We start from the raw sequence: 11,634 nt of genomic DNA, 5'->3' as shown, positions 1-11,634 counted from the left end.
AATTATGGGTGCTTAAATCCTTTCTTATTACTTCCACTGAAGTCCTTTTTGGTCTGCCCCTCACTCTTCTAGCCCCCTTCAACTGTAACATATCACTTTTCCTATCATGATAAATAACATATTTCATGTATAATTTAGATCCTGAACTATTTTTCTTTCTGAGCTTTTTTACCTTTAAATTTTTGGACAGGTAATCCTAACTTTAGTTGGGTCGTTTACTCAAATTTTAAATTTCTTGTCTAGAAAGGCTTGACACCAGATTTTTAACAGTTAAAATTCCAAAAACCTAGCTGCCATCATTCAGCAACTAGCAACTTGATAACAAAATATGACACTAAAACATTGGATGCTATCCTTTAGTTCCCAGAATTGCTGCATTCCCTGCACAACTGAAGTGAAATATGCCACACTAAGAGAGAAAACCTCTTACGCATCCCCCCCCCATCATAATTACAAGTGAATGCTCTGGTATTTGCTAGGAGTACTTGTGCGTGTTATATTATTGTGCTTCAATTACAGATAGAAAGCTATATAGATGGGCTTACATATTCAACCTATCCTACCCAATTCCCTAGTCCCAACAACTATCAATAGCAGTGTTATTAATACGGTAAAGCAATGAGTAGTTGTTTAGGCCTCTCTAGCTGATGCAATGACTAACAGGTGCCTAGGCGCTGACCAATGTTTTAATAAGTTTCCTAGATTGACCCGTTGAGATAGTTAACCCTATTTCTCAGATACTTGACAAACTAGAAAAACGACACTTAAAAGTTCAAATTGACCAGCAATGAAAACACTCAAAGATTAAAAGAAAATGCCATTGGTGTAGGTATCAGAAAGAAAAACGGTTTCTTTCTCCACGGGTTCTTTCCTTGTTTCCTTGTTTGTATTGAAGGCAACCCAGAAAATATTTCTTGTTACTGACCTTATTATGGAGAATATGATAGTAGGGAAGATCCCTCTCTTTTACGCAAAAGACCAGGCATGCAACAGATTACTACTAAGACAGTATCAGTTATTAACCAAACTATCAAAGAGGACTGGCAAGTAGATACTGGTAGAGTGAGATCAGGCCAGTACTTGATAAGACCCAAGTCCAAAGCCAAAATGAAAATGTAATTTATAAGTATTTTGGATTATTTCTGGTTATTCTTGCCCTTAACAGGCATAATTTAGAACAGGGAGTCTGCCAAACGAACTGCAATTGAGCCATCTAGCTGAGCTGCATTTAGGCAATGTAATGTCACTTCAGTGAAGTTGCAGCAACAAAGATGTAGTTCCTTAAACAATCTAATGCTCTAGGCTGAAAAGTAGATTAGAAGAAAGGAGAAGCCTTTCAATGTCAGGACTCCAGCATTGCTCAGTTAAAAAGAAAAAAGAAAAAAAACCCAGCAGGAAAGTAGACAATCACCATTTATTTCTCCAAGCCAGATATAGAAGACTAATGCAAGTAATGTAATGGCAGATCTTTGTTAAGAGCTCAGTTCTGATGATAACGGTCATATGAGTTCAACACAACTGGCAACAATTAAGGGCCATCTAGGGGCAACACGATTTATGGAAGCCTGGTTCTTGAAAGATCTTATTTATAAGATCCAGAAGAACAATATAACTTGACAAGACATAGGGCTCTTTTTCTCACAATCCTCATCCTCAACCAATATTGGTGTAATAATTGGGAAATTTTAACAAGATCACCTAGTCTACAATGACAGATTCAGACACACTCATCCCAATGACCCAGTGGTTGGGATGGTCACTTGGCATCCCTCCTAAAGTGGAGGCCCTGGATCAAACCCACATAACTGCAGGCTCTCCATGGTGAGATCAGTGGACCTCCTGTGCACCCCACTCTGTCCCTACCCCATGAGTCCCCCAGTAATGTGCTATGTGATACCAAAATGTAAAAATGGAACACACTCTTCTTCACTGCAAGTTTAACTCTGGTATGAAGTCATAGTATGTTTCAGTAACAGATATAACACAACCTCTGAACTGTCCAACAAACTTGTCATACCTTTCACTTACAAGATGGTTCTTGACTCTGTTCTGCAGGTTTCTTCCACCAGTGGGTTGAGAATTGCTAGTTATCCTTGGATCACTGATCTAGATTCAAAGCTTTCATCGTCAGTTCTTGAATTTAAACTTAACAGCCATAGCCTCCTGCTACTCAGACACTTCACTCAACCACGTGCTCCTTCAATTAGGTTTGTGGTGCGTCTTGGTGACACTAGCAAGTGCACTAGCCACTCAAGTAATAGAGTAGTGAGTAGAGTATCGTTCACACGAGGATTTAGGAAACAATTACTAATACTAATTTGGTCAATTCTTATCTGATCAACAACAAATCAAAACTTTATTCAAAAGCTAAAGATCCTAAACTAAAATCTATCTAAATTATTGGCCCAATTGCCTTCAATTCAGGTTAGAAGGGTAAGCAATTAAAATCAATCTTCAGATTCAACAATCAATCAAATTGAATGATTCAAATAGATCATGATTGAGCCTTGGTTTGGTGAAACCCCAAGGTCATGAACAGCCTCTTTCAAGTGCATGTTCATCCTATGCATGATTGATGATCCCCACATCTCTATCAAGGATCTAATCATTCATGCATGCATTTCTTCAAACACTTCTAAGGTATCAATTCAAATCCGAATTGATCACCAACTGAATTGTGCAAGTTATCTCTAACCTTGCATCCAATTCAGTTCTTGAATGGTAGATCTGAATTCCTGGAGTCTTTCTCAATCACTCTAAGAATTCCAAGCTTTAGATCAAATCAGCCAATCTGAAAATTGTAGATCTAAATTCTCTTTCAAGCAATTCAGATCTTGCAATCTCAGATCTGAGAATTCATATCTGAGTTTTGAAAGATTAATTGGCTGATCTGATCTACAATTAACCTCTATTCAAGAAACTTCAAGAACAAACCACATCCATTCGAATGAACAAAAAGAAATTGATTGCTTGATCTGAAATTTTACAAACTTAATTACATCAAGAAAAAATGGAAGCGGGAGAGAGAGAAATTTGCATCAAAGGAAGCTAAATTCGAATCAAAGAAAATTTGAAACTAAAAAGGAATTAATTACATTAGATCTCTGAACCAAAATCCCCAATTTCGAACTCACCTTCTCTTCTTGCTAGCTTGAGTTCCTTCAGCCCTTCTCCTTCTCCTTCTTGCGCCTAGCCGTTCTCCTTCTCCTCTTCTCTTCAAGATGTTCGAACTCCAAGGAGTGGGAGAGCCTTGATCTCAAGCAATTGAACACCTCTCCCCCCTCTAGAGGCCTCCTTATATAGATTTTCAAGGGAGCTCTTGCCCCTTCTTGAAGCCTCTAGAATGGGGTGTATTACACCCCCCTCTTGAACTTTCTAGAGTGCTCTCTTAAGAGACTTCTAAGGGTTGCCACCCCTAGCTCTTTGGGCTGCTATTTGGGCTGCAATTAGGCTCCCTCTTAGCACATGTTAGCTACACTCTAGGCTGCTCTTTTGGGCTGAGAATGGGTCTCCTCTTGCTGGGCCGAAATTTACTCCTTGCTAGGCTTCTTCTCTTGGGTTTTTTTTTCAAAGAATTAACTTGTACTTCTTGGGCCGAAGTGTGCTCTCTTGCTTCCATAACTGGGCTGAGCTGAATTTGGTCCTTTTTGGTCCATCTTTTCTTACCTTTTGCCTTCTTTTTCTTGGATTGATTACCCCTGAAATCTTTTCTTAGTATTAAGCTAAATTAGAGCAAAATTAAATAAAAACGCCATAAGAATCCATGCAAAGACCTCATAAATTATAGATAAATTGTATGTTCAGCAGTTTGTGTCTCCTCACTTGTGGCTTCTTTAAACCTTCACAAGAAAATCCTTTCTTCTACTCATCCCTTAATCAAAGCATTGACCCTCTAGGTAGTGCCCAGAATATCTTCTGAAAAAGCTACGAATGAAGCAAGATGAAATTTTCTCATATATATCCTTATTAACAAAATAAGGAATATGCATTGATTGCTAGAAATGATCAGGGAGAGGAGGTGGGGCAGTTCAATTGACTCAATTCAACTGATTTATTTGATAGAATGACATCAAATAGCAAGCTAAGTACTATTTCCAAGGCCCAGAGGAAACATCAATTAGCAGAAGACCTCAATCCTGATATAAATTGATTGATGGATCCTCAAACTTAGTACTATTTTCTTAAGCAAATGGGACTTTGATCCTTTCCTGGCATTTTGTTCTATCAAGATCCAATTTTTATCAAATCATACAATGCAATCACACTTTTCGATAAAAGTATATTCTATCAAATTACAAGTCCTTAAATCAACTTTTACTACTTTAGACCATATTTCCTATAGTCTTCCTCTTGCTCTTCTAGAGCCTTCTTGGACTAAGTAACTCTTTATTGGGACGACCGTTGGTCTTCTAGTGCATAACCAGACCATCTCAATCAACTTTACATCATCTTGTCATTAATTGCAGCTACTCCTAACTCCTTAATAATGTTCTCAAGTCTAATTCAGTCCTTTCTAGTTTTGCCACTCATTCATCTCAACTATGCTCATTTTTTGAACATGTTTCTTGATTGCTCAACACTCTGTGTCATATAGCAATGCTAGCAGTATAATTGTCTTTTATAGAATTTTCCATTTAGCCTTATTGGTATATTTTAGTCACACCACACACCAGATGCACTTCACCTCTTTAACTACCTTACTCTAATTCTATGGGCAATTGGGCACATCATCTTTAATTACTTCCTCATTATGAACAATTGATCCAAGGTACTAGACCCATATTTTCACAAACATAACAAGATAACCATCTTCCATATCCTGAAAAGATTATCTGAACAGAAACGTTCTAAGTGGTTAACTCTTGTAATGGAAACTAATATCACCAAGGGAAAGGAGGAAAACCAATACAGAAAATCCAGGATTGATTGAAGATGTAATAATATTTCTTGATCAAATGCCTATTGTAGTGTTAAAATTTTATACAAAGTTCAATAAATACTAGATGCCAAAGAGGCTATATATCTCAAAACATAGTTGGCAGGGTAAAGGCTTTAATGAATTTATTATCATCCTCCATTTCTATTTTAATGAATGTTTTTTAGTTATAAAAGAGGGAATTCCTTATCAAGCAATTAATATGAGCAAGAAAGTTTTTTAAAAAATAAGCACATACCCTTTGTACATAAAACACATAATAAACTAAGACTTTATTATGGAATACCCTAAAATATTCCAGAGCAAGGAGCCAAGTGAACAAGAAGTTAGAAGCCACTGATAAGGACTCCCTAGATTCAATGATTAAATCTCCAAGTGGTGGATCACCTAGTGGTTTTCTTAAAGCTAATGGATCGCCTGGTGGTATCACCTCTTTTAAAGTTAACTAATTTGATGGAATGTAATATATCCATTTATGTTATTCTAGAAACCCAGGTATTTGTAAGATGGTGTCTAATGAGTGCTAAGAAAGGCTTTAATCCTATTTGTAGGCGGTCCAAGGTCTATTTTTATTCTCTCTTTTGTTTAAATCAAGCTTCATTATACCAAAAAAAAATGTAAATGTAATATTTGGCTCATTGACTGTGGTCTGTGGATGAAGTATTGATGCAGTTGGCCACATAATTGAAACACAAATTAAAAACCTTGAAATTCACCCACGAAAGTGGAGCCCTGAAAAATAATTAGATCAATTTCAAGATACTTAAACATCCTACAAGGACAAAAATATGCATAAAATGATAGCATCGAATTAAGAAAACCAACACAACTCATTAGAGATGATCATAGACAATAAACATACATGAAAAAAATATGTGATGTCATAAGTTAACAAATATAGATAACCTAATACATGTTCCATCCAAGGTTCAAAATTTTGACATGATACACCCCATATCAGGAGGTGTATCATATCATTGGCAGGTAATTGATACGTCTTTTTTAAGGCTCTTCTTAAGACTGTTGGTTTTAAACATTAAATAACGTTTAAACCTACCCCCTGCCCTCTTCTTGAGGAAAGAAAAAAGCAATACACTCCTGCCATATTGGGGTGTATCAAATATCAATACTTTGAACCTTGGTTCTATCATCTATTTTTTATTGCATTGAATAGCTTTAGGATAAGGATGCTAAATGGGTAAACTCATTCTTGCATCAACAAAAAACACATAAAATAATTGCCAGTTTCCGAAGATTTTTACATAATTCTTAACATACAATTTTTTACCAGTCTTTTAATGGTATCTAGTGTCACATATGTTCATGGAATGTCTTAGATTAATAACTATTTTTTTCTCTATTTGACCATGTTGCTCAAGTGAATATATCTTAAGTTTCATAGACATGATGTTTTCTTTTTTATATGTTAGTTCTGGCAAAGGGAGGCAGCAACCTTGAGGCAACAACTGCAGAACTTGCAAGAAAGCCATCGGTACAATCATTTCCCTCAAACTTTGAATTGAATGCATTTTAACTATGCAAAATATATCCCTAAGTAGTTAGTTGATAAACACAAAATATAGAAATAAGATTTTGCATTCAATTTATATGTCCACTAGTAATCCCCAAAAAAATGTCAGCAAAACACCTATCAAATATAAGAATGTATAATAAACAATAGAAAAATAGATAAAAAAGTAAGAAAACATTGTGAAATTTTAGGAAACAATGGAAAAGTTATGAAAACAACATGAATATAGAAAAGCTAAAATAAACATGAAAATGCGGTGATACTATGTGAAAATGGAAAGACAAGCACCAAAATGATTTCGTGTATTCCCACATGAAAATGATGCTACCAGAGGCTTCTAGAGATGAGGTAAAAGCAAAACTCTACCTTTTGTTGTCAAAATTATACAAGTAAACATAATTTGACCAACAAACAAATGTTAAAAAATATGATTGATTACAAGGACACATCACCTTATTATTTTTTGTTTGATAACAAATGTTATATTGTTTTTACATATAATATAATATAATACAATACAATACAATACATGTTCACCAACTGTGAGTTTATCGCAATGACCCTATCACCAATTGTAAATCTCCTTCGAAAATCATTTTGTTCACATTCATACCCCCTTCTCTTCGCACATCCTCCATTGCAGCCATTATCTCAACCTTCAACGAATATCCAAAACCAATTAAATCCAAGAATAATGAAACAATTGACCTGCCTCATTCCTAAGAATACCTCCCATTGCTAGGAGCCCCAAATGATGACAAAGTGATAAAGAAACTTGGTGGAATGAAGATCTTCAAAATATAATCAAAGTAAAATGACCATGCTATCATGATTGGATAAAAACTAAAAATGTAGAAAAATTAGAAAAACAAAACCATAAGTGAAGAAGTTAAAAAGAAAATGAGTAAAATTAAATTTAAGGCATATGATGAGCTATATCATAAAATAGGTACTAAAGAGGGAGACAATAGAATTTATAAACTGAGAAAAATGAAAGAAAAGTAAAGATTTAAAACAAGTTAGATGCATTAAAGAGGAAGATCAAAAGGCTTGATAAAAAATCAGAAAGTTAATGAACGATGGAAAAATTATTTTGAAAATTTATTAAATGAAAAACATGTAGAATGGTGTTAGTGGGGGGATTAATAACTCCAATAATATTAAAAGCAACATATACCTTTATAAAATTATAAATACTAAAGTGAAGGAGACATTAAACAAAATGAAGAGGGAAAAGGCATTGGGACCTGATGGTATCCAAATAAAAGTGTAAAAAGGAGACATTAAACAAAATGAGAGGTAGGCTTATTATTGATAGCTAAACTATTTAATAAGATAATGAAAACAGAAAAAAAAAATGTCAAATGAATGGAAAAAGAGCATCATATGAGCTGACGTACAAAGTTGTAATAATTATAGTGAATTAAGCTCATGAGGTTGTCTTAGACTGTTGGTCCCAAGCCCAAATAAAGGAGAGGGGTTGCATCAGATTGGCAGCCAACACTAAAACTTTTGCCGGGCTTTCATAAATACAGATCCCGATTTGTCTTTTCATGCTCAAGCTAGGTCGTTGTCCAAAATTGATGCACTACACCTTAACCCAAGTGTAGTGTTAAGTGGAAAAGAATTTGCTAGGATGACCCCCGTAAGTGACCCACCACAGCAACACTCAGTTGTGGTGTCAAGTAGGCAAAGGGCTCCCACATCCTTCTAGAAGGGGGTGGGTAAAGCTAGTCCAAGAAACAAGACTCCGTCCACTTGGAAGGAACATTAACAAGAAAAACTATGGAATTAGTAAAGATTATGAAGAGAAGGCTTAATATTGCACACCTACAAGAAACTAAATAGAAGGGTTAAAAGGCTAATGAAATTGATGGCTACAAATTATGGCATACAACAAAGATAAATAATAGAAAATGTGTAGTGGTAATAGTAGATAAGGATTTAAAAAGTGAAATTGGAAATGCTAAAAAAATTGGGGATAGATAAATTTTAATTAGACTTGTTTTAGATAAGGAAATCATTAACATAATTAGTGTTTATGCACCTAAAGTGGATTTAAAATAAAACTTTAAAAGACAATTTTGGAAAAACTTAGAAAGATCAAATCCAAGAGATTCCAAACAAAGAGAAGATTTTTATAGGATGAAACCTAAATGGACATGTAGAGAAAAGAAGTGTAAAATATGATATTGTACATGGAGGATTTGGGCTTGGGGAGAGAAATGAATATAAGGTACAATATCAAATTTTGCATTAGTTTATGATATGGCAATTTTAAACATCTTTTTTCCAAAATAAGGATGAACACTTAATAACATTAAAAAGTGGATTAAATAAAAGTCAAATAGATATTTTCCTTACTAGGAGAATGGAATAAATGATGTGTAAAGATTACAAATCTATTCTATGAGAAAAATTAACAACATAACATAACTAGTAGTGGTAAATAGGTGCATTAGGAAATGGAAGAGAAATAGGCAAGAAAATAGGTGTCCATGATTTAGGTGGAAAATCGCAAAGGAGAAAAGCTAGCTCAATTTAGAAAGCTTGATAATAAAAGAAAATTTGAATTTAGATGGAAGGTTAATGATATTTGGCTTGAAACGGAAAACAACATAAATGAAGAAGCAAAGGATGTCTTAGGAGAATATATAGGGAAATGGAAAAGTACTAAAGAAGCTTGGTGAAATGAAGAGGTTGAAAACATAATCATATTAAAACAAGCATGTTACAAGGAATGGCAAAAGGCTAGAAATGCAGAAAACTAGAAAAAAAAATATAAAACCATAAGATGAAGATCAAAGAGATTTAAACCATAAAAAGGAACGTATAAACTAGCACAGTTGAGGGGAAGGAAAGGCAGAGATTTAAACCATGTTAGATGCATTAAAGATGAAGATCAAAGAGTCTTGGTAAAATATGAGGAGATCAAAGAAAGATGAAAAAACTACTTCAAAAAAATTTTAAATGAACAGTTGGAAGAGGGTGCTAAAAGAAGAGAATCTAGCAATATTAGAAGTGTTAAAAATAATATGCACCGCAATAGAGTTAAACCTACTGAAGTAAAAAGGGGCACAAAATAAGATGAAGAGAAAGGCATAAGGACCTAATGGGATTCCAATAGAAGTGTGGAAAAGTATGAGAAAGGTGGGCTTGTTATGGCTAACTAAGCTATTTAATAAGATAGTGAAAGAAAAGGTATCTGATGATTGGAGAAACAACGGTGTGGTGTCTATATTTATGAATAAAGGTGATATACAAAGTTGTAATAACTACAAGGGGATTAAACTCATGAACCACACAATAAAACTTTGGGGGAGAACAATTAAACAAAGACTACAACTTGAAACAAGTGTATCAAAGAACCAATTTGGATTTGTGTTGGGGATATTAACCATGGAAGTTATATTTCTTTTGAGATGATTGATAAAAGAGTTCAAACAAAAGAAGAAATACCTTCATATGGTGTTCATTGATCTAGAAAAAACATATGATATGATAGAGTTCCTAGAGAGATAATATGATGGGTCTTGGAAAAGAAAGAAGTTGAAAGTGGTATATGGACCTACTTAAGGATATGTGCAAGGAGGCAACAACCAATATTAGAAGACTAGTTGGAGAGACTTTAGATTTTACAATCATGAGGGGTTTTCACCAAGGTTCAGCACTTAGCCCTTATCTATTTGCACCGATCATAAATGAATTGACTAAACTTATGTAGGAGGAAGTTTCATTGTGCATGTTGTTTGTGGATGACATTGTTTTAACTGATGAAACTAATGAAGGATTAAATCCAAAATTAAGATTACGGACAAGTTCCTTAGAAACAAGAGGTTTTAAAATATGTACATATAAAATAGAGTATATGAAAAGTAAATTCAATAATAATAGGAGTCTAAATGAGGATACACTTAGGCTTGCAGACAAAGAGATAGCTCAATGTAATCATTTTCGATACATTGGTTCAATAATTCATAATAAGGCAGAGATCGAGGAAGATGTCACCCAAAGAATTAAGTGGCTAACTCTGGCATGGAAGTGGGATTGTAGTGGGTCAAAAGGAGGTGCACTAACTCCTGTGGCCTTGGGCCCATGTGGGGGAAGTTGGGTTGGTTCCCCAGAGACATCTCCAAATTGGTCTAGAAGTCCCTATAGAGCCTCTTGGTGGGTTGGGTTAAACGAGGCTATGCTTGGGTTATCAAGGATTGGGGAGGTGGACTGCAAGCCTAGGTACATAAATATAGGTTGGACTGAGGACTTTGGGGCCCAAACTAGGGTGTGTAAAGGTCTCATTGCACCCCCAGTATAATATCAACTCTAGAAAATTCCAAGGGGTGTAGTCTACCCAAAATTTATGGCCTAGTATTGTTATGTATTTCTTTTTGCACACATTGTCACGTCATTTTATGTCCATTTGCTACATGAAATGAAAATGGAGAAGTTGGTTGAAGTGGCATACCAAGTTTCTTGGCCAAGATGCAAGTAATAAAATTCAATGTCAACCCACAATCAATGAGAACGGCTATGGGTCTTCCCAGCAATTTGGCCTTGACTCACATAGTTTTCCATAGTTGTCAAGGTATCACCTAGGTGACATGGCGCCTTGCCCAAACGCCTTGACTTTTAGCAACTAGGTGACAAGGCACCCGCCTAGGCAACAAAAAAGACAAGGTAGGCACCTTTTATAATGTCATTTATATTGTTGTATCTTATTAATGCATGTGTTAAAAGATCTTATAATATGCTATATATATATATATATATATATATATATATATATATATATATATATATATATATTCTTTGATTTAATGTTTTACTATTGAAATTTAAAAGATCAAAGGGTTCTGAGGAGAGAAAAAGAAGGAAATCTCCTGGTGATGTGACAGGGGATTCAACCTCCTGATTCTTATGATGTGACTGGGGATTCAATCTTCCGGTGTCTCCTTTTTAGACGAAATCTTTTTGATTGGGAGATGAACCAGATGATGGAGTGGAGATGGTGTTTTTACTGTTAAATTTTTTGCCTCAAAGTTGAGTATAGCAAATAATTCTGATTTTCCAAGCAAGCAGGTGTGGAATTCTGTCAGTCCACCTAAGCATAATTTTTTGGTTTGGGTGATGACTCTAAATAAGTGCCTGCCGAGAGCTAACTTGGTTAGGA

At 34.9% G+C, this 11,634-nt stretch overlaps 2 protein-coding genes across 21 annotated transcripts in view; one reads left to right on the top strand and one right to left on the bottom strand.

The window, feature by feature from the left end:
• Window positions 1-11,634, bottom strand: part of LOC148850769 (uncharacterized) — a 53,514-nt gene that overhangs the window by 14,467 nt on the left and 27,413 nt on the right. The gene's annotated exons all lie outside the window — the stretch shown is intronic.
• Window positions 1-11,634, top strand: part of LOC148850770 (MADS-box transcription factor 23-like) — a 59,984-nt gene that overhangs the window by 23,331 nt on the left and 25,019 nt on the right. For 6 of the 10 annotated variants that reach the window (XM_088943137.1, XM_088943136.1, XM_088943135.1 and 3 more), the window contains 2 exons: window positions 2,056-2,214; window positions 6,367-6,428. In XM_088943137.1, the coding sequence (XP_088799263.1) occupies window positions 2,056-2,214; window positions 6,367-6,428 (221 nt within the window). The remainder of the gene's footprint in view (window positions 1-2,055; window positions 2,215-6,366; window positions 6,429-11,634) is intronic. The other 4 variants (XM_088943140.1, XM_088943141.1, XM_088943143.1 and 1 more) reach the window with 1 other exon arrangement.

The sequence above is a fragment of the Nelumbo lutea genome, chromosome 5 (genome assembly GCF_056320005.1).
Source record: "Nelumbo lutea isolate HS-2025 chromosome 5, American lotus-T2T, whole genome shotgun sequence".
Taxonomy (NCBI): domain Eukaryota; kingdom Viridiplantae; phylum Streptophyta; class Magnoliopsida; order Proteales; family Nelumbonaceae; genus Nelumbo; species Nelumbo lutea.
The sequence above is the reverse complement of the archived record's forward strand: the minus strand, read 5'-3'. Positions and strand labels throughout refer to the sequence as shown.